The sequence below is a fragment of the Myotis daubentonii genome, chromosome 12 (genome assembly GCF_963259705.1).
Source record: "Myotis daubentonii chromosome 12, mMyoDau2.1, whole genome shotgun sequence".
In the NCBI taxonomy this organism is placed as follows: Eukaryota; Metazoa; Chordata; class Mammalia; order Chiroptera; family Vespertilionidae; genus Myotis; species Myotis daubentonii.
This window is the reverse complement of record NC_081851.1, coordinates 20,633,225-20,660,285: the sequence shown is the minus strand read 5'-3', so window position 1 is coordinate 20,660,285 and position 27,061 is coordinate 20,633,225. Positions and strand designations below refer to the sequence as shown.

The window sequence follows — 27,061 nt, the reverse complement described above, 5'->3', positions numbered from 1 at the left end:
ATCACTTTAACTATGAACAATCACGATTAAGCTACATAATCTTTACTTAGGATAATCTCCTTCAGTTACTTCCTTGTAGCTTAACAGAAAAATAGAGTAGTGACCTTGGAATGGAGATAACAAAAGGCCCTAACCTTTGGAATAGAATAGATAGGATTAAAATCAACTGGTATAAATACAGATGTAACAGGAGAATAAAGACAGAACCTGGCTGGAGAACCTGACTAGAGAACCTGGCTAGGCTGCTGATCAACTGAACGCTGTCTCCGTGTCATTCCTTCTTCCCCGACTCCATCCACACCTTTGGGAACCCATGGACCTGCTGGGGCTGGACCCCAACAGCCCCTCTCCCAAACCTTAACATCTCTGAAATCAGGATGCAGGTTCGATCCTGACTCACAGTCACTGTCAGCCAGGTGGCAATTATGAAAAAATCGTCACTGCCACAACCCATTTATCTTCTTATGTGAGCACCCTTGTCCTGACTGCCTCTTAGATTCCATTAAATACATACAGCACATGCAACTAGGAATCCGCTTCAGAACCTATGGCAATTCCACATGACAACCCTGAATGATGAGGTACAGTGCACCCCGTGGTGGCAGGACTCAAGGCCAGATCAAGTTAGAGAAGGAAACCAGACCCACTTGTCAAAGTGACAGGAAGATCAGAGCCACAAGAGGCCTTGCTGAAGACCTTGCAACTGTCAATCACGTGTTAAGTGCACCGCGGATCTCCCTACAGAAATGGCCTGTTGTAGGCCTGGAGGAAACAGGGAACCCCAAAATCCTCTGCTGTGGAGCTTTTCTCTGCAGTAACTGTGTGGACACCAGGTCTGGATATTCGAGTCCCTACCACAGTGTCCATGAGGCATGAGGCTCCTCATGCTAAAGGAACTGAATTGTTCTGGGATGAGAGTACAACAACACTGGGGGTTATATTTCCTACTTGGATGTTCACATACCAAAGGAGACAGATGTGCATGTGTGGAGCACGCCCCCTTCAGCATCATACACACACACACACACACACACACACACACATGCACACACGCACACGCACACACATGTACACACCTAGCACGCAGTCTCCTTGGTTCTCCCATCCCTGAGGGAGACCTGAGATCCTCTCCCCTTCACTTCTTGCCTGCAGCCAGGTAAGCCCTTCCTACCTTTTCCCCTGGGCCCCCTGCAGGTGCCTTGCTCTTCTGTCCCCTTTGAGCAGCATGGGGTGGCCTCGAGGGGCTCCAGCTGCGATTGAAGAGGCTGAGAAGTACTGGGCGAGGCCTGGTCTGAGGACCCCAGCAGGCAGGGAGGCCTCTCTGGGGTTGACTTTCGTCGTTCTCTGGAACCGCCTTTCTTTAGTTTGATGAGTTTGAGTAAGAATTTAGCTCCAATCCAGTGCTTTTTCCTGTAAGAAGTAGGTTTTTAGGATACAGCCAACCCTCACTGCCCCTCCAGCAGGTGTCTCGGATGCCCTATGCGAGCTGGGATTTCCATCACCAGCCTGAGAAGGTGGCGCTTAATCTGGTTCAGAATGAGGGTGCTTTTTGCCATCACCATGCTCATCCCACCTGAGGTTCAGGAGGTGGCACACAATGTGCAGTTAATTCGCCCAGACCCAGGGGTGGTAGAAGCCTTCATCGTGCAGGAACCCACACTAGCCCCTCGGAAAAACAGAACTTCAAACCCAGCTCTCAGCTCTTAATTACTGTGCAAAGGGTAGGAAGTGGTGCTGTGCTGACCTAATCATGCTGGTTAGCAAAATTCCACCAAAAGGCTATTTTCAGAAAGAGTCAGGGACCTCCTCACTTTCTGCTAGAGGTAATAATACGTGAAATAGGCTGGCATACTCTGCCCATTCCCGGCATTGAGGAATCTGGGTGAGGGGAAGAGGGCAGGAGAGTGGGCCGCTTAAAGTAAAAACAGTGAGCCCTGGACGGGTTTCCTGGTGGTTGGAGCATCAGCCTGAGCACTGAAGGGTGGTGGGTTCCATCCCCCGTCAAGGGCACATACCTGGGTTGCAGGTTCGATCCCCGGCCCCGGTCGAGGTGTGTGCAGATGGAAACCAATTGATGTGTCTCTCTCATCTCTCTCTCTCTCTCTCTCTCTCTCTCTCTCTCTCTCTCTCTCTCTCTCTTTTTCTCTCTCTCTCCCACTGCTGTCACCTCCCTCCCTCCCTTCTACTCTCTCTAAAAATCAATGGGAAAAATACCCTTGGGTGAGGATTAAAAAAAATAAGTAAATAAATGAAAACTGTGAATGTAAAGTGTAATACATTGCAGCTAACAGGAAATGAAGCATTCTAATCTAACAGGGACCATAGCTGGGTTCTGATCCTGGCTCTGCCACGAAACAGCACTGTTCTTACACAAGTCACTCAATTTCCTCACCCGTGCCTCAATTTCCCTGTCAACAGAAGGGTCAGGTGGCGGTTCTGAAATTCTGTGGTTCTGTGATTTCTACAGAGAGGCCCTGCCGGATTCATGTGATTTGACCTCAAGGCTGGGCTGGGACAGGTCAATGGGAAGGTGCAGCTCCTGGGCTCAGGCCCTGGCCCAGGGGGAGCCCTGCTTGACGGAGGCCGGCAGTCTCGGGGACCAAGCCGGCCCACCAACGGGGCTGCTGCTCTCTGTGGAAGGGAACGTGTTTGTGAACCTGCCCTGGGGGTGGGGTCCAGTGAACCCAGAGGAATGGAGGGCAGAACAAAAGGTCCCTGTGCTTGAAGACAGGGGTGCTGGTCCAGGCATCTGCCCCAAGCTTCCTTCCCAAAACTGAAGCATAATTTTCTAGGTCCGGCAATCTTGAGACAAAAGCTGATATGCCTGCTTTAGTGGCTCTAAAAGCACAGACTCTGCCCTTAAACAGGCTCCTGGCCAGCAGCATTCACCATCCCTCATAGGATAACCCTGAGAACTGAGGGCGGGACTGAAAGAAACTCTAAATTCTTTCCATGCTGGGAGGGACCTGCACACAGGGACCTGCCATACAGCGGAAGGTACGGGCCCAACAAACTGGCCACTGCTCTAGGTGCTACAGCTTCCCCCACTCGTGAAAAAGCAAGCTTTCTGTCCTGTGTGTAAGCTACTGACGCTTAAATCAACTCACTTCCTTGGCGCTGGATCATGGACCTTGTGCTGAGCCATGCTTTTTTCTTCCAGTTTTTCATTTTGTCTCTGTAAGGCATTTAATTTGTCTCTAACAGAGGAGAGAGAAAAAACAATCTGGTTTTTAAAATAAAACACATAAATTGACGCATCACCCCCGCCTGGGACCTGGCCCAGAAGGAGCCAGTGTGTTTCTGGGACTCAGACATCACGGTGCTCATGACCACCATGACCCCTGAGCTGGGAATACGGGGATGGAAGCATGTGACGTGGGTCCAGGAGCCTAACACGTCGAGGAGACGGCTGAACACCGAGGGTCAGGCTGGATGTCACCTCAGGAGAGAGACCCCGAACCATCTGACACTCAAGCTGGGAAACCCCGAGGGTTCCAGCCATGTCAGCTCAGGACGTTGGGCACTCGGGTCAGACCCAGGGCTAGGCTAGCTCCTGCGGGTGCAGACCAACGATACCTTTAGTGGTGGGGAGGGGTCTGCCCTCGGTGAGTTAGACGGGCATCAGGTTAAAAAGGTCAGTTTAGCAAAGTCAGACCTCCGACCTGGGCCCACTCCAATGTTGGGCTTCTGCTAACACTTCTAGTGAAGCAAACTCAAAGCCTTTTGGGAGCCAGACAGAGAAGGTCAGGAGCAAAGCGGCCTGGGAGGACCTGAGGGAGGAGTGGGGGCCTGTGGCGAGGCTGAGCGCTTGGTGCCACCTGGGACCTAACGCGGGGCCTGCAAACAGCGCCGCTCTCCATGTGGCGGAGCTTCTGACTGCATTTCCCGAAGGATCCAGAAGCCCCAGCTCTGAAGCACAATCTCTTAATTCCTAAATGTGGGAAGTCAGTTCACATTTATAAAACACAGAAAGGACCAGAGAGACACCTCTTAAACCTTGGGCTGCCAGAGGCCACCTCTGCTCCTGGGAAAGGGAGCCTGTCCTTCCTGAAGCAGAAGGCATGCCATGCTTTCCTGTTGTCTGTCTAGGAGCCATGCACACAGTGCTCGCTATACAGCGCCCCCACTGGGCGGCCGGCGCCTGTCCTGTTCCTGTCTCCTCACCCATGTGGCCTTGACAGCTGAGACCCCTGCTTTTCCTGCCTGAAAATGAGTCCTTGGCATCCAGGCAGCTGCTCAGGTTCCTTCAGTCAAGAAGGTGACCAGGCCCCCTAATCCAAGGGCTTTCCCACAAGTTCACCACGAAGTGAGCACCCGCGAGAAGTGATCGCTTGCAAACCACTGGGTCCCTGGCCACGGACCTGCTCTGCTCCCAGCGCCCTCATTTCGGACTCTGTTCTTCTAGTCTGTGTTATTGTGTTCCCACAGCTGTCCCTTAGCCCCACAAACTCATGGTCCAGCTATCCCAGACTGGGGCAGACTCTGCTCGGAGCAGGCTCAGGAAGCCTACCCTCTCTCTGACCTCCTACAGACACTTTCTAATGCAAAACCATCATCAGATCATCCACAGGGTACCAGGTCCCCACTCTTCTAGTTTGCACCTGCCCAGCCTCTGCTGGTAATTTTTACCAGCTGCATTAGAGAGAGCCCTCTTCAGGCTACAATCTCTCACTTCTACCCCAAAAGTACAGTGTGGTTTCCCATGTCAACCATCCTTGGTAGGTGTTGAGCCCCCTGTAGAAGAGCAGATGAATCTGGGAGATCAGTGAGCAGAATCGTCACCCTGGGGAGCTGGGATAGTGCCCCAGTGGCCACTGTGGCCATGTCCCTCTGTCCCACACTGGCCAGCCATTCCTGATCACAAGGAAGGACAGTCCCAGCAGCACAGCCCCGAGGGGTGAAGACCACCCTGGACCCACAAGATGCATCTCAGATGACTTGACTTCCAAACCACAAGGTTTCCAGCACCAAGGCTCTTCCTCCTGCCCTCATTTCTGGCAGCTTCCTAGGCCCTGTACACCAGCATCCCTTAATCACCCACTTCCCAGTGAATCTTACTCATTAGCCGGGCATGGAAGCCTTCCATGGCTGAGCACTGCCTCCCCTAGCCTTCCTTCTTGCCACTCCCTGCACCTTCCCTGCACCCAGACCACACCAAGCTCCACCTTGACGTTCTCCACCCCCTGTTCCCCCGACACACTGGCTAGCCTTCTCCCCATCCCTGTCAGCAGCAGAACTCCAACTCCCACCACCATGCTTCCTTCCATTTCCAGGAAGCTCCTCAGCATCTTTCTGTGTGCACATAGCTCTGCTCACATCCCACCACCCCTACCGGTTCCTGAAGACCGGGTAACTGGTTATGTGTACCTCACAAGGCCAGGCCTGTCAGCAAAGGCAATGTCAGCAGAGGGAGGACAGCCACTGTGCACCAACAACCCACTCTCCAGCCCATTAAGGGAAAAACAGACCCAGAAAGGGCTCAGCCTGCGATCTGAAGTCCTTCCCTAGGAGCCTCTCTTTATCACTGTTGTATTTTTCAAAGTGAACTTGATCCCAAAAGAAGATTAAGAAGTGTCTGGCAGGGGGCAGTGTCTCTGAAAAGCCAACAAAGCCAACCACCCCTATTTGCAGAAATCTAGAACCATTCCCCGGAAAATGAGAAAGATGTGCTGGTAAGATAGTCTGTCCCCTTGCCTGGGACACCAGTGCACCCAGGGGGTACTCTGCTGCCCAGAATGGCGCGGTCTAGTCATGGAGCTGGAAGCCACGACCCCTCTGTTGACGGGCGTCCGTCAGCCCACACCCCTCACACGTACTGCTGCTGCTCCTCATGGAGCTGGTCCTTGTTCTCCACATCCTCCTGGAGAAGCCTCTGGTTCTGCTCTTTCAGCCTTTGGATTTGGCTCTGCAGGTCACGTTTTTCTCCCTCCAAGTTGCCCTTGAGGCGGGAGACCAGCTAAAACACAGATGGACAATGTCTCAAACACCACACGCTCCCATGATTCCACTGCTGAGAATCGACTTCCAAAAAGAGAAAAAGGCCACGTGCACAAAGATGGCCATTTTGGTATGATCTACGTCAGCTGGCATGACCAATACGGCCAATGCCATGGGGATGGCCAAGCCTTCTGCCGCTGCACCGTCCAATCAGGCAGCCACTGGCCACGTGTGGCCACTGAGCACTGAAAACGCAGCCAGTCTGAGCTGATATGAGCCATAAGTGCAAAATATATAATAGGTTCCGAGGACTTAATAGTGATTCAAAAAATAGTAAAATATCTCATTAATAAACTGCCCGGTGCGTGTGGCTTGGTTGAGTGTCATCCCATGCACCAAGAAATCACCAGTGTAGTTCCTGAGGAAGGCACATGCCTGGGTTGCTGGCTCCATTCCCCAGTAGAGGGCATGCAGGAGGCAGCTGATGGATGTTTCTCTCAAAAGGTCAGTAAAAACATATTATAAAAAAATCTCATTAATAAGCTTTTGGGGTTACATGTGATACTTTAGATATAAGGGTTAAATAAAACAGACCCCTACATCAATCCCACCTGATTCCTTTTACTTTTTGAATATGGCTACTAGAAAGCTGAGTGTTACATGTGGTGGCCTGCATTATATTCCTATTGCACATCTCTGTTCTAGGCAGGGTTGGCACGTTTATCCTGTAAAGAGCGAGGTACTAAATATGTTAGGCTTTCCGGGCCAACAGTGGTCTCCATTGCAACTGTTCAACTCTGTTATTACAGCAGGAAAGGAGCCAGAGAAACAATGCACATGCATGGGTGTGTCTGTGTTTAAAAAAACAAACCAAAATTCTTTACTCGTGGACACCAACATTTAAATTTCATGTCACTTTCACTTGCCCCCAAATATTATCCTACTTTTGATTTTCCCCCGTCATTAAAATCTGTGAAAGCTATTCTTGGTTCTCAGCTGTACACAAACAGGCATGAAGCTGGACCTGAAATTTGGGCTGAGGCTGGCCAGCTCCTGCTCTAGAATATCATCGCGGTTGGTGTAGCAGGAAGTCCCAAACTTTGTCTTCAGACAAACGGGGTTCCAACCCGCTACTTCAGAGGGACAAGGATGGGAACCCCAGCTCACAAGATCATTGTGAGAATTAAATGAGATGACATAGAGAGCAGAGTGCTCAGCCGAGAGGACAGAGATAAAACGGTACTTGACTGTTTCCATGCACCTCCCCGACAAAAAGCAAAAATCAGGTGAAAGGTGTTCTGTAGCACACCCCTGCCAGTCATGGTTTTTGTCCCAGTCAACTGCCTCTGGCTTCCTCTCTGCCTCTGAGTGACATTCACACACACCCTTCGAGCAGAGATGCCAATGAGGACCCATTCCCACCTGGCTGAGCCCACCGCATCAGCCCAGGAAGCAGGCCCACCCAGGGTCCTGGGGCCTCCAGCCCTGGCCTCACCTGGCAGTGGTTGTCCTGCTCGGTCAGCGAGATGTCCGTGCTCTGGAGCTCCTCCCTCAGCCAGTTGCACTGGTTCTGCCAGCAGTTCACCTCCAGCTGGGTGTCGTTCAGGGAGGTCTGCAGCTTCTTGCTGTGGGTCTGCAGCTCTTCATGCTTCCCCTTCAGTCCCTCGTACAGGGCCTGCCAGCGGTTCACCTCCAGCTGGGTGTCGTTCAGGGAGGTCTGCAGCTTCTTGTTGTGGGTCTGCAGCTCCTCCTGCTCCCCCTTCAGCTGCTGGTGCAGGGAATTGGCCCTAGGGGTGGAGAGACACAGGGCCAAGGGCTGAGGCGCATTCCCAGGCTCTGTCCCAGTTGTGCAACCTTAATCTAAACTGCAACCTCTCTGGGCTTCAGTTTTTTTCATGTGTTAATGAAGGGTTGAACAAAATCAGCGTTTTTCAAACTGTGTTCATTGGGGTTCCAGGAGGCTACCCCAGGTGCCCCACTGCGGGCTGGGGGAGAAGGACAGGCAGGCTCGGACACCACGGCAACAGAGCATCCCTGTAAAAGTCCTTTCTGCTTTTCTGCTTTGGCACATCTGCCTACTTGGAAAAGGGTTCTTTGTTTCAAACACTTAAATACTGAATCAGACCATTTTTGCTCTAAGACTCTATGTCTATGTCCTGCTCTTCCAATTCCAAGCCCCTTTCTAATTTCAACACTTGAAATAAATAAAATAGGAGATTCTGGACTGTTACCTAAACCCACTGAAATTATCACCATCATCATTACCCGAGTGGGATTCCTGGGGAAGATATATACCAAAAAGCTCATATGACCAGAGGCTCATGGACTCAATTTGAACACAGGTGTGTCAAGTTTGGCTCACACAGCTTTTTTTTTTAATTTTTAACATTTACTTATTTTATCCTATTTTATTTCATTTTAAAGCATGTATGGTTTTATTAATTGATGTCTCTCCAATAAAGTCAACTACAAAAAATAAAATAACAAAGAAAGGAAACAGAAAAAGATAAAAAGATTCTTCTGTTGTGGTCCTGTGAATAATCGCTGGGTTTAGGTTTAAGGGTCCAGAGCCTCAAAAATGTTTCCAGGTCCTCCCGGTGCTCTGTCCTGCCCCCAGAAAGCAGCTTTAAAAAAAATTATTTTACCAGCATTCAAAAATTTTAAGTTTCCCATCAACATTCAGATATCTTCTTCTCAGGAAAAAAAAAAAAGCATAAAGAAGGATGACCTGGCAGCCAGGCCTGCCTCCCAGCTGACAGCCTCTAGCTGAGGTGTATTCTCCACCAGGGCCTGGTCTATTGCTGACTCTAATTCCCCACCTGCTGGACCTGCCTGGCCACTGCAGGCAGCTGAGTTTACAGCCCCACAGCACATGTTAAATCAGGGCTGTGGGAAGGAAGGGTTCATGTGGTCATACTTCTGGGTTGAGGCAAGATCTGGATTTGAATCCTGCCTGTGTCACTAACTAGGAATATTGACCTTAAACAAGTTGTTTAATCTCCCTGAGCCTGTTTCCTCCTCTGTTGCTGTGGTTGTTTTTTTGTTTTTTTGTTTTTTTTTTTTTAAAGGATAACAATAGCTCAGTCAATTCTCGTGATTTGCAGTATAATGTTCTACCCAGCCACGTGAACCCTGAATTAGTGAGTACTGAAACTTTCCCACCAGTTCCTGACAGTCTCTGGTCACATTTTGTCAACTGATGAAGACATAAAGATGCCTCGTGTAATATACTCAGAGCCAACAGCACCATACCTGGGACCGAATGACCCTTGTGTGCCACTCGAATATTCCCCGTGAGGCCCAGCGCAGCCTTGCACTTGGGAACACTAGACAGCACTTCAGCACTCCATTTGGGGGCCATTTCAAACAGCGAAATCGCCACCAAAGCGCACAAATTAGAACACCATGGCACTCAGTGGCCCATGAAGAGGACGCTGGTAGGTGAGAGCTGAAACAAGTCTGGGGTCAAAGGCCTTGTTCAACCTCAGCTGCAAATGTGCACATCAGGAGACTCCAGTATCTCCCACTCTGGGCACGTCCATGACAGGCCACGGGCACTGATTTGGGGGTCACCAGTACATTTCAGCCAGGAGGTGAATTCACAAATGGGAATGCGTGAATGCTGAGGACCGAGCCTCTCTCCCTCACGGAATCGCTGGTGTGAGAGGATGCAGGTGCCCCTGCCTGACAGTCATCAGCATCATAACTGTGGGAGGGGAGACTGTCCAAACCGAGACAATGCCCCATCCCAGCTGCCGAGTCCTTCCTTCCAGCCACCAGCTGGAGGCCCCTTTACCTTGATCCCACCAGCTGCTTCCAGGGCAGGGTTGGTAAAAATGCACCATCACCAGGGGTCTCGCTTGAGCTCAGCTCAGTGGGTGCTGAGTGAGTGGGTCTGAATGACATCCCGGCAGAGGCACTGCAGGGGGCCTGGTGGTTACCTGTCCAGCTCTCTCTGCAGCCTCTGGTTCTCCTCGGCGGCCATGGCGCTCGTCCTCTGCTCCTGCTGCAGAGCCTCCCGCTCGGTGGTCAAGAGCGTCCCCAGCTGCTCCAGCGCCGCCTTATGTTGGAGCTGGTCCTTGTATCTGTTGAAGGGAAACACACCCGCTAGGAATGGACATCCAGGGAGACCTCAAAGCCTGGGTGAGCGACTTCTCTCTGCAGAGCTGAGGGAGAGGGGATGGACAGGGGACGGGGATGGACAGAGAGAGGGGACAGACACTGGGCCAGCTCTGGGGGTCTCCTCCAGCCCAGGAGGCAAGTCCCCCTCCTCCCACCCGACGTGTCTCCATGTTCCCTTCCAGTCCCTGTCAAAGCAGCCTCCCTCCTTCATCCCACTGGGAACAAAACCACTGTTTTCTGAACTCCATGCCCTTCTCAAAGAAACCACTGCAAATACAGCAGAATTCCGCCGCCCATAACAGCTGATCCCCCTCACTGGGCCCTGGGTGAGCTCTCCACCCCAGCTCAGGAACACAACTCCGCACCCTGCTCCTCAAGGCACCCCCAGTCCAGCCCTTGCCCTCTCTCTCCCACAGCCTCCCCCTCAGCTCGGGCTTTTATTTCCTTCCTGTCTCAGTCTGAAGAGGGTCCCCCACAGTCCTCGCTGGGGGGCAGCAGAACACAAGAGGGAGCCCCTGACCAGTCCCAGTCTGTGCCTCGTCCTGCAGGAACGTTCCCTGCTCAGGGTGACTCGGGGGGCCCCCCAGGTCCAAAGTGGAGACTGAGTCATCACCTTTCAATCTTCCCCAGGCAGGCAAAACCCTTTCCAGACCCCATTCCTAAGGTGTCCACACCCAGAGACAGGATGGCAGAGACCACCCAGGTTCCAGGGTTTCAGCCCCTGCCTGCAGCCCTCCATCCAAGCCCACCCCATATCAGCTGTACTTGTACCATCTGCCTGGAGCCAACACTTGTGCGGAGTCAGACTCAGACACCTGCTCAGGTGGCTGTTGGAAGACAAACGTTCCTTCCTGTGGCCTTTAGCCATGGGTGGAGGCTGCTGGGACGGGATGTGGGAAGTGGAAGGTGGGGGTGGAGGCTCTATCAGGCTTTCAGGTTTGACAAACAGTTTATGGACCATTAGGGTCCCCACCTCCTGCTTCCCTGTTGTGTCTTGGAAAAGCACAGGATCAAGCATATTGCAACCATTAGTAACCACCCTCCTGCAGGGCAGAAACTGCGAGTGCTTCTCCCCACTGACTCCCAGGTATGAGGCTTGACACCCAGTGCATGTCCACCAGGGAAACGAAGGAGCGAGTGTCCCAGGCAAGTGTCAGGTGAAATGAATACAGAGCCCCCGGCCAGTGTTCCAGGCACCTCCACCTCCAACCTGCAGCCCTGCTGCAGACACACCAAGGGCCTCCAGGTATCTGTCCAACCAGCAAAAACCACTGAATCACACAGTAGGTCCACCAAGCAAGGAGTCATAGGCAGAGCAATGAACTCCTCCCTCAGACCAGTCAAATGCCACCTGCACAAACCTTCCCATGTTAACAGCCATAAGAATATATCCACACGGTTATCATAGGGCATTGAGGGTAGGGCCCGCAGTGCCTGGTGAGGGGTGGGCACCACAGGAGGCTCCCATCAGTAGTCAGCTGGGTGCATTCAAACCATGTTAGACAGCACCAGGCGCCCAGTGGGTGCTCACTAAGCATCTCGTGAACACAGGATGGGTGCGGAGGAGGCAGAGATGGAGATGCCAAAGGCAGAAGATGCTCATTCTGGCTGGAAGAACGAGAGTCTGATAGGAGCAGACGTCTCGGCACCCCCAAAGGATGGGAATCTGGGTGGAGAAAGGGGTGGAAGGCTAAGGAGAGAGAGTCCACAGGAAGCACTGGGTGAGTGTGTAAATGAACATCATCGCCCCCAAGATCAAGTAGCAGCAGGCGCCCTCTGCAGGCTCTGCAGGCTCAGTGCCCTCCTGGTCCCTGTGATGCCAAATCCCTGCACCTCAGCTGCTCCCAGGGAAGCCCCAGCCTTTGCCTAGCATCTTGCTGAGGCAGAGGCAAGAGAAGTACTCAGCAGGGACAACTCACAAGCACAGGAAGTGGACAGCTCCCTCCTGTGCTGCTCCAAGTGTGGGAGAGCCTCTCTGTAGTGCATCTCTCCCTCTCTCTCCCCCGCCTTGGAGCCCTGTGCACTACACACCTCCCCCAGCCTCTGGGTCCTGCTGCACCTGCCGGGGCCATTGCAGTCAGGGATCTGCCAGGACAGGAGCTCAGCCGAAGTTGGCTGACTACATGCACACAAAGCCCTGATTTGGCAAAAGCACAAAGTTAAGATTTATGCATTTAAGGTACATCAGTTTTACCTTTAAAAAAGGTGTATGAAGAGTCAGAGGTGAAGGTGACATGAGAATGACAGAGTATTGGTAATTCTGCTGCACGTGAGGGGAACATGGGGTTTTCACTATACTATCCCGTACGGGTCCATATATTCCAAAGCTTCCAAAATTAAAAGTAAAAAAGAAAATCAGAAGCCAAGACTGTGAGACTTGTACAGGGAAAAGGCCCGGGGAGCTCGGTAAGGCACGCCCCTGAACATAGGCAGCCGAGGTGAACCTCCCCCTCCTTGTCCTTGGTTTGGAGAAAAAAGGAAGAGGGGGTAGGAATCCTGAGGGGAGCTGGGACGCCAATGCTGACACCTGGTGTCCCAGAGCCGGGATTAGTGGGCACACCCTTCTCCCCTGGGGGATCCTCCTGCCCCTCAGCCTCCAGGCGCACCAACTCCACATCGCTGAGGGTGATGGTGGATTTATTTACTTCTCTTCAATGTGAAGCAGCGGGACCAGAGGAAACATGAGGGGCCAGAGTGAAGAGGAGACAGGAGCCTAGGGGAGCCCGTCAGTCACCCACCAACTGCAGGCACGCACCTGTCATTGAGAGCTTTGCTCTCCAGCTCCAGGGTCCGTCGCAGCAGTGTCTTCTGGCGGCTGTACTCATCCATGAGGGCCTCATGTTCCCCAGACAGGTGCTCATGGAGCGCACCCAGGCACGCGTGTTCCCGCTGCAGGGCCTCGTGGGCTGCCACCAGCTGCTGGTGCTGGAGCTGCATGTTCTGCTCTGTGAGCGCAGTGAGCGAGGCGCTCTGGGAGCTCAGAGTGGAATTTTCCACCTGCCGGGAGGGAGAAGGGGATGATGCCTCACCAGGTGCAGGCCCAGGGGGACCACAGACTCCAGAACCCCACATCCCCACATGCAGGGAGGGGCCAAGAGCAGGTCAAGTGTGGACACCAAAATAGCAGGACCCTCAGGACAGGCAACACCCAGCTGAGCTGAGGACAGTTCTACCTGCACTTAAGGAACTGCTGTGGGAAGGCCAGGGCAGAAACAGACTGTCACATGGGCCTAAGCTTAGTCCTGGGCCCCTCCATGCCCCTGTGACCTTTCTTGGCAATTTGTGCCCTTTCTCTGGATAAGCTCCTTGGGTACCCTCTCTGACTACTTTGAAAAGTACATGGAAAATCAGTACGGACATAGAGAACCTGAACAGCACTACCAACCCATTTCTCCGATATTTACACAACACCCATCCAACCGCATTCAAACCACCAGAAAGTTGACAGGGAGGAATCCGTCCTAACTCATTCTGAGGCCAGAATTACCCTGGTGTCCAGCTGCTTGTCCCGCTCCAGACCCTCGGGCTGCAGGGTGTCCAGAGACGTCTGCAGCCTCTGGTTCTCCAGCAACAGGTCCGGGCTCTCCCGCTCCAGGGCGTGGACCCTCTCGGGGGCTGTCCTCAGGGCGCTGACCTCCATGGCCAGCATCTCGTTCTCCTCCTGCAGCCGGTGCAGCTCCCGCTCCAGCTCCTGCGCCCGCGTCGCCTGCTCCTTCACCTGCTCCAGGTCCTGGTGCAGCTGCTGCCGCTCCCGCTCCAGCTTGCTGACTCTGCTGCTGGTCTCCATCACCGTCTGGTGGAGGACTTTGCTCTCATTCTCAATGTCCTGCACGCAGGCCTCACTGCTGGCCTGTGAACGCTCCCGCAGCGAACACACCACTTGTTCAAGATCCTTGATCTTCAGGAAAACACAATGGAAAGGACACAGGCGTGATTTCAGTCCAAACTAGGAGCCCAAAGTGTAGGTCTGGAATGACCATCTCATCATGGACCCAAAAGACGTCCTAATGTTCCCCAAAGGGCTGATATGGACACAAGGTGAAGGGCACGGAGATCCTCACCCAGACAGTTCAAGTCTAAACACTTTCACAGCAGCCAGATGACTTAGAAACAGAAACCACATCTTCTCTTACTTAAAACAATGAAACCGATTTCCTTGGTGCTTTTTACCCTGGTCCACAGGGGCCCGACAAGCTGGCCGCCCTCCCCAGTGGCGGCTCTTCACGCCACTCTCCCCTGCAGACATTGCACATGATCTTCCCTCTGCTGTGAATGCTCACCTGCCTGCACCCCCAGCCTCCAGCTTCTCTGGCTCCTTCTCATCATCCAGGTCTCAGTATGATTGACTGCACCTCAGGGAAGCCCTGCACCACGATTCTAAATGTCCTGCACCTAACAATACTCGCCCTGGACCCATGTATATTCCCTCAATAGCACAGATCTGAAGTCACCTGGCTTGTCATCTATCACTGAACCTGCTAGACTGGAAGCCGTATCAGGGGAGGGTGGATGCATGTCTCTTAAGTATACACAGCACCACTCCAAGCCCCCTTTTCTGCAATACTAGAGAGGCTGAAGAACTCAAGTACCTGATACCCAGCCTCCCCTGCAGCTATGGTTAGTCATGTGTCAGGTGTGGCCTATGAGATGTCCACAGAGGATCCCGGGAGGCCTTCCCTCTGTCTCTTCACCCTCCACATTCTTCCTGCCCACTTCTTGGCGAGGTACTACAGTCACGGCCAAGACTGGCAGAACAGAAAGAGAGAAGCCTGGCTCCTGGGTTCCGTCCCTGAGCCACTGCCCCAGCACTGGGCTTCCTGTAATGTGGGGGTGGATCAACCCTGGAGGTTATCCAGGGCTCTGAGCGTGAAGCTGGACCTTTGAAGGGGGATCTTCATCCTGCGGGCTGTCCCATGTGCTGCAGGACATTTTGCAGCATTCTGGCCTCTCCCACCACAGCCAGGAGCATCTCCCCTCTCCTCCCCCAAGTCATCACAATCAAAAACAAGATGGCCAGTGTCCCTGGGAAGCAATATCTGTCCCTGCCCCCCTGCTGTGGCTGGAATTGCTGGTCAGACTGCAGCTGACAAGGAAACTGGTAACCCAGGAATCACTGCTGGATTCCCAGGACATGGCTGTGACCCTGGACTCTCCCTCTTGCAGGCAGGGGTGCCAGGGGAGGCACGGGTGCTGGAGGGCCTACCTCCTGAGCTTTCTCAGCCTTCAGGGTCTCTATGTCATGGAGTAGCTGTTCTCTCTCCTCCATCAGCTCCTCACTGAGGGTCTCCAGATCCTGACTGGTCTGCTTTTCTCTTTCCACCTGGACTCGCAAATCTTCAATCTGCAGAACCAAAGACCCAGCCCGTGCAAAAGTCTGTTTCAGGAAGTGAACTGTGTTTTAAATCAAACCTGAAACCTGTCAGCCCCATGGAACACTTTATGAAGTATAGTAACTTTCATCTTGGGTAAAAACTGCTGTTTAAAACTAACCCTGCTACTCTGTAAACATTTACTTGCTTAAATAATAGGGAAATAAGACTACTTCCCATTCCAGAGAGGCCATAAAATATGCCCCAGACAGAGTAGTCAGTGTTGGTACCAAGCCAGGCCTTGAGATATGGTCTCACAGCCCTGTCCCAGCAAACACGACTTTTTCTCAGAAGGTCCTGAAGTCTCATTCCAAATTTGGAAAACAAAGAGCTGAAAAAGATATAAATTGAAAAGACTTCCACCATATTGGGCCCCAGGATTTGAGAAGCAAGAGTTCCTCTGGGCCCGCTAGTGCTAGCGAAAATGAATAGGACTCCAAATAAATTTGGCTTATTGATTAAGGCTTCTTCTGATTTACTGCAGAACAGGAAGGGAGAAGCCTAGAGCCTGGTTGGCATCCCTGAGCCCCTGACCCAGCACTGGGAGGCCTACCCTGGGACTTCTTTTACTGTGAGGTGGATCAACCCTGGAGGTTTGCCAGGGTTCTCAGTGATGCTGGACATTTAAAGGGGGATGTTTCTTTGTCCTGCAGGCTGTCCCGTGTGCAGCAGGACATTTTCAGCATCCTGGCCTCTCCCCACCACAGCCAGGAGCACCTCCCTTCTCCTCCCCCAAGTCATCACAATCAAAAACAAGATGGCCAGTGCCCCTGGGGGCAATAACTATCCCTGCCCCCCCTGCTGTGGCTGGAATTGCTGGCCAGACTGCAGCTGACAAGGAAACTGGTAACCCAGGAATCACTGCTGGATTCCCAGGACATGGCTGTGACCCTGGACTCTCCCTCTTTCAGGCAGAGGCGCCAGCGTAGGCACGGGTGCTGGAGGGCCTACCTCCTGGGCTTTCTCAGCCTTCAGGGTCTCTATGTCATGGAGCAGCTGCTCTCTCTCCTCCATCAGCTCCTCACTGAGGGTCTCCAGATCCTGACTGGTCTGCTTTTCTCTTTCCACCTGGACTCGCAAGTCTTCAATCTGCAGAGCCAAAGACCCAGCCCATGCAAAAGTCCGTTTCAGGGAGTGAACTGTGTTTTAAAGCAAACCTGAAACCTGTCAGCCCCACGGAACACTTTATCAGGCCTTTTCTCAAGGGGAAAATCTTCCTGCCCACTTCTTGGGGAGGTACATCAGCCACTGCCAAGGCTGCAGAGCAGGAAGGGAGAAGCCTGGCTCCTGGGTGGCGTCCCTGAGCCGCTGCCCAGGTCAGGCCTAGTTGGGCAGTGAGCTCCCCATACCCTTGACCATCACCTCTCAGCCCATGGTGTGTACTTCCAGCTCATGGTAGAGAAAAAGGCCATGGACACCAGTCGGTCAGCTTCCCTCCCAGCTTTCCACTGCTCACTCTCACTTCTTCTGTCTTAGGCCGTGTCCACTACTGTCCTGAGGGTAAGGCCACATTCCTGGGGCCAGCAGCCACCACTGGATGTGCTACAGGGACTTCACCCAGTTGGTGACATTCCTATTCATCCAGCTGCTCTCAGGGGTCCTCTGCTATCTCTCTCCCTCCTCTCCCCTCCAAGTAAATGGACCACCAAGGCCTGTCCTCATTCCCCATGTGGCTCCCCCTCCACACCCCACTGCGCCCAGGCCAGACCAGCTCCATCCTGCCTGGACGACTGCCCAATCAGCGGCCTGACACGGAGCTCTTCTGCAGGAACCACCAGTGCCCACTCCCTGAACATGAACTGCCTGGACCCACACGTCTCACACTCTGTGCCTGACACCTGAACACCGTGATGGATGCAGATTGAGTCTCAGGGTGGGCCCTGAGGTGCAACTCCCAGGCGAGGCTCGTGCTGTTGTCCCTTCCCACTGACACCAAACTCATGACCACACGGGAGGAGGAAAGGGTTGCTCCCTGCTAACACTGTGACCACAAGCGGGTTTCTGTAACTGACAGGGCCAGCAAGCAGCAGGCATGGGCGCCAGCTTCTGTCAGGGTGACGTGCTCATCTCACACCTGGCAGGAGGCAGGTACAACAAGAGATGAACCCTCCTGAGAGCGCCAGGCCCCTCCCACCCTCAGAGCTTCTGACATGGTCATTCTGGGCTGGGGCCCAAGAGCCTGCATTTGACTTGTGACCCTGATGCTGGTTTGGGATGACGGCTCTAAAACTAAAACAGAGGAGCCCCACGATCCAGATCAGGTGGCTCTCAGAGCTTTTAAACATCCCAGATCTCAAGCCACCGACTAGAACCTCTGGGGGCAGGACCTTCAGACGTCCAGCGACCCTGTGAGCAGCAGGACCTAGAGCCAACTCCATTCACCTGGCTGTGGGCGGCCTGGCACAGGCAGGTTGACAAACTCCCGGAAGGATCGCTGCTCTAATGCCAGCTCTGCCTACTTCTCCTGGGTGAGGCCGCCCTGCCTTTATCTCACAGCTCTGGGCACAGTTTCCAGACTCCTCGGAAGCAGCAGGCAGGCAGCTTCTTGCCCATGACGGGGAGGGTCAGGCACAGTGGAGTTCATATCCGTGCCCTCACAGCACCCTGTGGGCACACCCAGCCCTCTGCCCCAACATGGGGACCCGAGGACGGGGCAGCCCCACCCAGCCAGGGTCAACAGCAAAAGGCGCTGCAAGGAGCTATGTGTCTGAGTCTTTCTCACAAGTGAGAACACCTTTCTTCTCCTTCCTGATCGCTGCCTCACTTCCTAGCACCAGGTCTGGGCTCAGCAGGAAGCAGGCATCTGCCCTGATGGCAGCGCCTGCTCTGGAGCCTGCCCTTAGGGGGAAGGCCCTGCACAGCTGTCACTCCCCCTCATTCAGAGAAGGACACCGGCCCAGGGAGTCCAGTGATCTGCCCAGAGCCCCACAGTGAGGATGCAGCAGAGCCAAACGCACCGCAGTGGGCCGACCCCAGGCCTGCTCTCTCAGACGGGGCCTGGGGTGTGTGCCCCCCACCTCCTCCCTTGTCCACCCCCCTCCCCATCTTACTGTTAATTCTTCTCCCCTGCCGCCCTGTCTGTCCCAGTGAAAGGAATGTTATGTCCAACCTTTGCATATGTGGTGTGGCTGCTTCTGGTCTGAAAATGTGACTGCCCCCTGTCCACCCGCCTTCCCCCCCACCGCTGAACACCCCCATCTTCTCTGCTTCTTTTTTCCATGGAACTGGAGCCCTCACTCCTGTCCTTCCCTGAAGGCCCTCCCTTCCCCTAGTGAGAGCTCTCTAGGCTGAGATGGGTTTCCCGTCATCCTCAAAGCACCAGGCTTGGGCCGAGGGCTCCTGTGGGGAGGTCCAGGTCTCCAGAGCACTGGGGTGCCAGGGGCCTGCCCATCAGTTCCTGTGCTGCGCTTGTGTTCCCATGATAGGCCCCAAAGGGCTGCCCTCTTCCTCTCAAAATCAGGACTCCTGCCTGAAGGAATGAACTCTTAGATGTCAGTGCCAAGTAAGGGTGGGGGACGCACCCTCTCTATGGTCCACAGAAGGGTCGTGAGTTACAGGGAAGGATGAGAACTTAGGAAACTAAGGTTTACACAAACCAAAGCGAGCCTACAGCCTGGGCGACACTGGGCGGTGGGAGAGCCGAGCTGGCACCGGGGGGGCCTGGAACTCCGGGCCGACTGTCCTGGCTGACCCTTGTCTCTCCTTCTCAGACACCACCCAGAGGGCCATGTTGTCTGGACGTGTCCAAGGCTGGGCCTGCCCTGGCTCCAGGGAGGTCAATGTCAGGCCATGTCCCCCATGGTTTTTAGCTGATGGCCCAGATGCACCATCGATCCAACATTAGGGAGGACCCATGATGCAGCCAGGCCCCGAACGGGCGGAGGACAGGGAGCCCCTCCCTCCCACCAGGGGCTCAGAGCCAAGAAAGGCCTCCCAAGGGCTGTGGCAGGACTGCCCTGGGGTCCTACAGGGAACTGATCAGGAGCAGAAGTGGGGATGGGACCTGAGAGACAGGACTAAGGAGTCATGTGGGGAGGCAGCACCCACCGCCAGTCCTGTGTGTGCGGAGGGGGCACCGGAGTGGACCCCGAGGGCAGGAGATGCGTAAGGGGTTATCTCTCAGCCCTGCCAGGAGCTGGGCCAGAGGCTACAGCACAGGCCTCTGCAGCTCACCCCTGAGGACCCGCCCCGTTGGAGGTTCTCATCTTTCTAAAGGTCAAGCCTTTCTATCTCGGCCGAGGTCGGGCTGCCATTTACAGAGACATACCCTGTGCCCCGCCCACATGAATCTAAAACCCAGACTGTCTGGTGGCTTTCCCTGAGCTGTGCTGCAGGGAGAGACACGGCATGAGGAGGGGCTTCCTCCTGGCCCCCAGGGAGAAGACACACGGTGCCTCAAAGGAAGAGAAGCCTGAGTCACCGAACCTCAGATGTCCCACGAGAGGCCTGGAGAAACCACTGCACAGGAGGAGGGGCGGTCCCAAGCCTCACCCAGAGATGAAGTTCCAGCAGAGCCATGACCTCCGGGACCCAGGTCTCCGGTCTGCAGCCCACGTCCCTGCCATTGCCGGGGCCGCCTCAGCAAATGACGCTGGCAGGACCGCTGGGCAGGTCAGGAGAGACACCAGACACCTGAAAGCACCAGTCCTGCCAGGTGGTCAGCAAGCAAGAGTGCCCTTGCGCCTCCCTCATCCGGAATCCAGGCACCCGACAAGGTGTGCTCAGAGCCCACAAAGCAGTTCTGTCACCCGTGGTGGCTACATGGACTGAGGCCCTCTGACCTAGAATGACCTGCACAGGGAGGCTGTTGCTAGCCTCTCGGGGCCCTTCTTGCCATGTGAATGGGGTCCTGGTAACTGTAGGATGAACCTGGCTGGGAAGCCTGTCTGTCCTCCCAGATGTCTGTTCTACTGCGCTACTGGGAAGACCTGGTTTGTCCAGAAAGGCAATGCAGTCCTGCCATCTCCTCTTTCTCATCCCCTCAACCGAAAGGAGAGAGTGGGCACTGCACTCCTGTCACCAGCAGCCAAACCCTGAAACGGCCCATCCATGGTCTCCACACGGGAGCGAGTCTTCCACCCCGGCTTCTCTTCGGAACCCACCAGTGTTTTCTGTTTTATTTTTTGTTTGTTTGTTTTATGTTTTCAATATATTAAAAAGTAACAGTACAAAATGCTATAGTTATTAAACAGGATCCAAATATATCCTTTATAAACTAGTTCTACAATTTAAGGGAAACATCTTGATACATAAAAGCTTTAACAGGATTTAAAATGTTTAAAACTAGAACGTGTATAAGACTTAACTCTTTCAAATGTTCAAACAGAAAGACAACATGCATAATCCCTATAATAAAATGTGTCCTTGCACACATACCCTAGGGACTTTAAAAATTGTAAACTTTTAAAGTTTCAGTAATAAAAAGAAAAAAAAAAAGTTTCAGTAATAGAGGCAGCACTGAAAGGCTTTGTGAACCTTTTCCCAAACAACCATACTTTCAGTAAATCATTTTATCTGACTCCGCATTTGCATTTTTGTTCTTCCTGAAAAGGAGAATTTACACTAGCACTGAATTTTTAATTAAAAAAATACATTTAGAGATATTTAACTTCCTGAGTGACTTCAGTTATTTAAATATGATTTAACAAGAAAATTCTAATGTTTTAGAAAGAAATAGGAAGTGAAGATTTACACTTGATAACCAATTAGGGCAAAACTCAAAGAGCATGTCACAGAACTTACACTTACATTCTCTATGAAGTTAAACAATATGATTAATCCCAAACTTCACCAATAATCTTTCTCAAATGTTAGTAAAATGAATCACTGAAATGACATTTTCTCATTTGTTAACAAAATACTACTGCATTTTAGACTACCAACTTGAATGTTTTCTATTATATACACAAAATGTGATTCACTAATAAGCAGGTTCTTGCAATACCATAGATAACAGAGCATTAAAATATTTTCTTTATGATACAACCGATACATAGAACACGCGCCTTCCTCAATTTCTAAAACGATTAGGAATTGTGGAACTTTCTTTTGCATAAAACCCTTTCCTCTTCATGAAACCCTGAGGTGAAAGGCTATCCATGTAAAAGCTGCCATCACAAGTCTTCTCAGTTCTGTATTAGAATATAGCTATATGTTTAAAAAATTTTATAAAGAAATGTGGCAACTTATAAAACTGCTCTGTACAGTTTTAACGAAACATTCACAGACCAACTCAGCCTAGGGCGACCCTATAAAAACACTGTCCTTTGGACACTTGCTCGTTTGGAGATGAAGCCCCTTCCCAGCTCTCCTGCTGCCTCTTCTGTTGTCGGGGCCATGGCTCCAGCCAGGTGGTTCCTGTCCTCACGGAAGTGACCATCTCCGTGTCCTCTGGGTGCTGCTCACGGCTATCGTGTCTGCTCCTGGGCAGGGAGGAGAGCTCTGCCTGGTTGGCGCAGCGATGACGGTGAGTCCTGACGCCATTGGGAGCTTGGAGACTCGTGATAACCAGGATTGTGTGACTGAGCTGATGGGGAAATCCTGACTGATCCAGCTGTGGAGAACCACATTTCCTGCCCTATGACATCTGTCTCAGAACGTTCATCACTGCTTGTTTCTGAACGTTTTCTGGAGAAGAGAGAGATCTCTCAATTGCCTGTGGTGATGGAGCCATGTTATCCAGGCCCTTCCGTGTCTGTGAGGAGATGTAGAGGCCGGGCTTGAATTCCCACATGACGCTGGGAGGCATGGCTACTTCCTGAGGAAACTGGGTTTTGCTGGGCCTTCCAAAGAGTTTTATTGCATTAAGTAGATGCGTTGCATAAAGAACAGATAATGCATGTTGGAGATTCACAAATGCAAACTGCTTTGCTTTGCCATCCTACCTTCTGGGATTTTCACTGTTATCACTGGCCCCTCCTGGCGGGAAGGCGGGAAAAGGAGCCCCGCGGTCACTGCAGTGTCCAGGTCGCCACCTAAGCGAGCAGATCCGCTTCCGCCACTGCCCCTGCGGGCGCCGCCCTCCCGTGTGAGGCCAAGGGGGGCCTCCTGACGCTCCCACTGCGCACTCTCCAGAGCCCAGGTCCTCGGCCACCAGGCGTCGCCTACATAAACGTCATCACGCTCCTCTGGCCTGCGTCAAAGTGCACTGACCGAGTGCGCAAGCTCGGAGGACAGCGCTCTGTGAAGGCCATGGCTCCCAGGGAGGCTCGCGGAGCCGGAGTCCGCGTGCCCGACACCGGCTGGACTGACCTTTGGAGCGCGGAAGCCTCCCTGGACCGAGGGACGTGGGACGGACACAGCGGCCTCCTTGGAAGGTGGCCTTGAAGGAGGGGTCCCTGTGCCTGGTGACCAGGAACACGGTGGCCCTTCGCGCTCCCCTCAATGGCCTCAGCCCGCTGGCCTCAGGGCCGGCGACAGTCTCTGCAGACAGCGCCCTCGTGCCAGGACAGAGGCGACCCACCGGGGACCTCCTCCTCCGCAGAGGACATGGCCAGGCATCTGGACCAGAGCCCTTGAGAGACTGGCAGCGGCTGGAGCCCATGATGCTCAGCAAAGGGAAGGGACCCAGATGGGCGGTGCCAAGGCCTCGAGGTGAGACTCTCCCTGTACCCGCCCCGCCCCCTGCAGAACCGGACCTGCTGCGGAGCTCGGGGTGCAGGACGCTGCGTGAGTGACCGGCCACTGTGTGACCCCGGCCCGCACTTTGGCCCCGCCCGGTGCTTTCTAACAGGGCGCTGCTCTCCTTCCATGAGGCACTTACCACACGCGGGACCCTCTGCCTGCACTAACTCACACCATCCTCACCACACCTACTGGTGGGTGCATCGCTAACCCCATTTCACAGATGAAGGCAACGAGGCACACAGAGGTCCATCGTGTGCGGTCTCACTGCTGCAGGGACTCCTCATGCTGCCTCGTGACGCCTCTCCAGGAGGCCTCCTGTCCCCCTACCATAACCGTGGCTGCACTGGACTCTGCCTTTCCCCAGCTGTGCATGCTCACCAACACCTAGGTGCTCCCCCTGGCCACTTATATGCCCGTATGTTCCGGACAGCACCCACGGGTACCTGCTTTCTGAGCTGCTGGTTCTCCTTCTCCAGCTCCTGGCGCTGGAGGCTGCTCTCCTGCATGGCCAGGGAGGCGTCCCGCAGCCCCTGGATGGTGCCCTGGAGGCTCTGCTTCTCCTGGTCCAGCTTCAGGAAGCAACTGGAGGCTGAAGAGCAAAGTGGAGTCAGAGCCCATATTCCAGGGGCCTCAGCTTCTGCTCTCTGCCCCCGGCGCTGAGATGGCCATTAGCCTGAGCCTTGGGTTTGGGGGGCTGGGCGTGTCAGCTGGGTGCCCTCCCTTTTTCCCAGGGTGCTGTTGCTGTCTGCACATGAGGGTTCCTCGGGCGGTTATGGCCCCTCTGCTGGTTCAGCTGGGATTGTTAGGGGAGCAAGCAGAACTTAGAAGAAAGCAGGTGATGGCAGAGAGAAGCCAATGCAAAAGTTCAAGATGGTGGAACTGCTGGAACCACTTTTTTACAAAGTTGTAACCTGACCATCAAGTCAAGGATTGCAGAGACTAACAGATGGCAAAGAGAGTGTGTTCTCTGTGCCAGCCTCAGAGTGGTGGGTGTCCGGGAGTTTAGGGGGGACACGATCATTGACCCGCATGTCTGTGGGTGGAAGAGGCTATGGGGCACATATGCCCAGTACTTGCCACCTCTGGGTAAATTCCTTCAGTCAGAGATTTCATTTTGTACTTTCACAATTGCATTGAAAAAGAATGAGACAGGGACACAATGTCGTTAAGAGTTCTCACTAGCGCCCTTGCGATAATTGCCGATAGGCTACTAGAGACCAGCCACTACGATGTCCAATCCAGTGACGAGAGTGAGAGCTGCCAGGAGACAGAAGAAGACCAAATTATCCCAGGAAATAGCACATGCTGCTGTAGTGGAGACAAGGAAAGGTTCTCAAGCGATCCAGCCACACGAAGATTATATCAGAATCCGAAACAATGGAAATAATAGAGATAGCAACTACTCAAGAATCTGTGACACTGAATCCTGAGATAATGGAGCAAACAGTTAGCCAAGTACAGGGCATGCTGTCAGTTGCCCAGACTCAATCTGCAGAATCAGGCTGCAGCATTAGAACCGCGCTTCTCCAGCTGATCCACATGTTAAAGAAACCTCCTGAAGCATCTGCTCCTCAATTTCAGGTCATTATAGAAATGATACACCATGTTTTGAGAGACCTAAAGGACATTCAGGAAGAAATAGCTGACATTAAGAGGCACATAAGTCGACTCAGCCTGTCATCGTACGTCTCAACATGTGCACCACAAGGCCACGTTGACTTAACACCTTGCTTAGATCCACAGCCGATTGCATCTACTCTACAGCCCTCCGTGGATCAGCCCGCACCACCTTTTCAGCCAAGCGAGGTCGAGTCCTCCCCTGACGAGTTCTTCCGCTCATTCTCATCAGCAAAATTTAAGAAAAATAAATAAAAAGAATGAGACAATATATCCAAATTGCTTAAAAAATTCTAAGCGAGATGAAAACATAAGGTAAAGCCAGAAAAAGGCAGATTTCCTCTGTTGCTTTTAAACAGCTTGAATGCAGAACAGAAAAGGGAGCACAGACCTGAGAAGAACGGGCGTTCTTGGCCCCGCCCTGCCACCAGGAGGTGCGTGATTTTGGATAAATCCCAGGGCTTGTTCAGGAGGAAACCATGAATGTATGAGGGGTCAGGGTTGTTCCCTCACCTGTCCCTCCAGGGCCACACACTCAGCCCTGGGAGCCTTATCACACTGTACTGCTAATAGGGCTGCTCATGAGCACCCCAAGAAGCAGAGCAATGGGTATCTTTGGATAAGACAAGGGCGAGAAGAACAGCCATCCTTTGTTGGCACCCTGCGGGCCAGGCACAGTCTAATGCTTCACTGCCTTCTCTCACAAGATACCCATAGCAATCCTGTGAGGCAGCTTCATTACCCCCATTTTGCAGATAGGAAAACTGAGGTGCAGAAGAGGTCACCTGGCTAACAAGTAGAGGAGCCAAGACTTTAAACCAGGCCTTTCTGATTCAAGAAGCCACCACCCCAACCACACATAAGTATACACACTTTGTTCGTGAGCTCCCAGCTAAGCAGTAGGAGTTGGGAACACCAAGAAGTCAGTCACTGACCTGAAAGGGCTCATAAGCTACACTGAGCATCTGAATCAGGGAGGCTTTCCAACCCCATTAGCCACCTTGGTCTCTAACAAGCACATTTGGTCTGAGCCACTCCCTGTCAGCCAGCACCAGTTCTGTGTCCCACCAGGGGGCAGTGGTGCTCCCCAGGAACCTGAATTCCCAGAGCCTGGGTTCCCAGGAGTGAGGAGACACCAAACCACAGAAAGAACTAACTTCTCACACAGACTCATAGTTCAATGAACTGATTTTAGGTTTGGAGCTGATGGGACACCTTGAAGAGAGGAATACCCAGCTGCTTTCAACAGCCTTTCCATGATGCTGAGGAATGTTGCTCAGAATTGAGAAATAGTTCCTCCCCAACCCAGCCAAAGGCCTTCCTGGCTCTAAGCAAAGCCTAACCTGCACTCACAGGTGCACGCGTGCTATTGTTGGACACAGGAACTGGCTTGTTGTTTGCTGGGTGCTGAGGCTCCTGCTGCATGGCCACCCCACCCACCTTCCCTGGCCAACCCCTCACCTCCTCTGGGGGCTGGGAGGGGGAAAACACCAGAGGAAGTGGAAGAGGCCTGGGTCCCCTGAACAGCAGCCACTGAGCAGCCCCAGCCCAGGAAGACGGAGAGCAGACTACACCCATCTGTCCGATGATGAAATCAACGGAGGAAACCATGCCCCGGGTACAACTATAATGGAGGCGAGTGACCACTGGGGACGTCTCCTGCATCCAGAGCTTCCAGTGCTCCACGGAGAGATCTAAGACACCCTCTGGGTGTCAGCGTGCTGTCATTTGGAAGCTCCTGTGTCTAGCTGAATGGGAACTGAGAAATCTGGCAGCACTTCCTTTGCATTTCATGTCCTGACTTCAAGGCTGCCAGGCCCTTCATGTTCTTGGAGAGAATTGCAATGAAACAGTTTCAAATGGCCCTTGAATAAAACCCTATTTACTTGGGCTGACATATGAGTTTCAGAGCCAAGGGCTCAGCTCCCTGGCTTATGGAGAAGCCGAACAGTCAGCTGTTCCTGGAGCAGGCCCTTGGTATCCATTAAAGTGTAATTGTTTTCAATCAGGCTGGCTCCATGGCACCATCGGCTGCTGCCTACCCTCTGACAGCTGCTCCAGCTCCCAGCGCAGGTGGGTGGACTCCTCCACACTCTGCCCCTGTGCAGCCTTGAGGGCCAAGTTCTCTTCCCGCAGCTCCTCAAGGTGTTGCTGGTCTGTGTCCCGGGCCTGAATGTGCAGAAAAGGGGGTGGGGTGAGGATGCTGACTGGGGCACGCTCTGGACAGATCCCGGCCCCTGTGCATCTGCCCTCATTTCCCCAGGATGAAGGGCCTCCATGCCCCTGCTCACTTCCAAAAACACAGCTGCACAGAAATGACTCCAACACACGGCCCAGCTGTGAGAGTTACAACCACTAAAAAGTATGTTGACCCAGTGACCAAGGCCCTA

General features: G+C 53.2%; 1 protein-coding gene and 1 pseudogene across 1 annotated transcript in view; both read right to left on the bottom strand.

The window, feature by feature from the left end:
• LOC132213862 (protein Daple-like) overlaps positions 1 to 27,061 on the bottom strand; it is a 64,940-nt gene that overhangs the window by 11,121 nt on the left and 26,758 nt on the right. Inside the window, 11 exon segments of the mRNA XM_059660760.1 lie at positions 1,172 to 1,410; positions 3,108 to 3,197; positions 5,811 to 5,956; positions 7,433 to 7,472; positions 7,578 to 7,724; positions 9,879 to 10,022; positions 12,815 to 13,056; positions 13,547 to 13,957; positions 16,380 to 16,517; positions 23,498 to 23,643; positions 26,714 to 26,840. Of these exon segments, the coding sequence (XP_059516743.1) occupies positions 1,172 to 1,410; positions 3,108 to 3,197; positions 5,811 to 5,956; positions 7,433 to 7,472; positions 7,578 to 7,724; positions 9,879 to 10,022; positions 12,815 to 13,056; positions 13,547 to 13,957; positions 16,380 to 16,517; positions 23,498 to 23,643; positions 26,714 to 26,840 (1,870 nt within the window).
• LOC132213864 (RNA-binding protein 7-like) lies at positions 21,666 to 23,255 on the bottom strand (annotated as a pseudogene).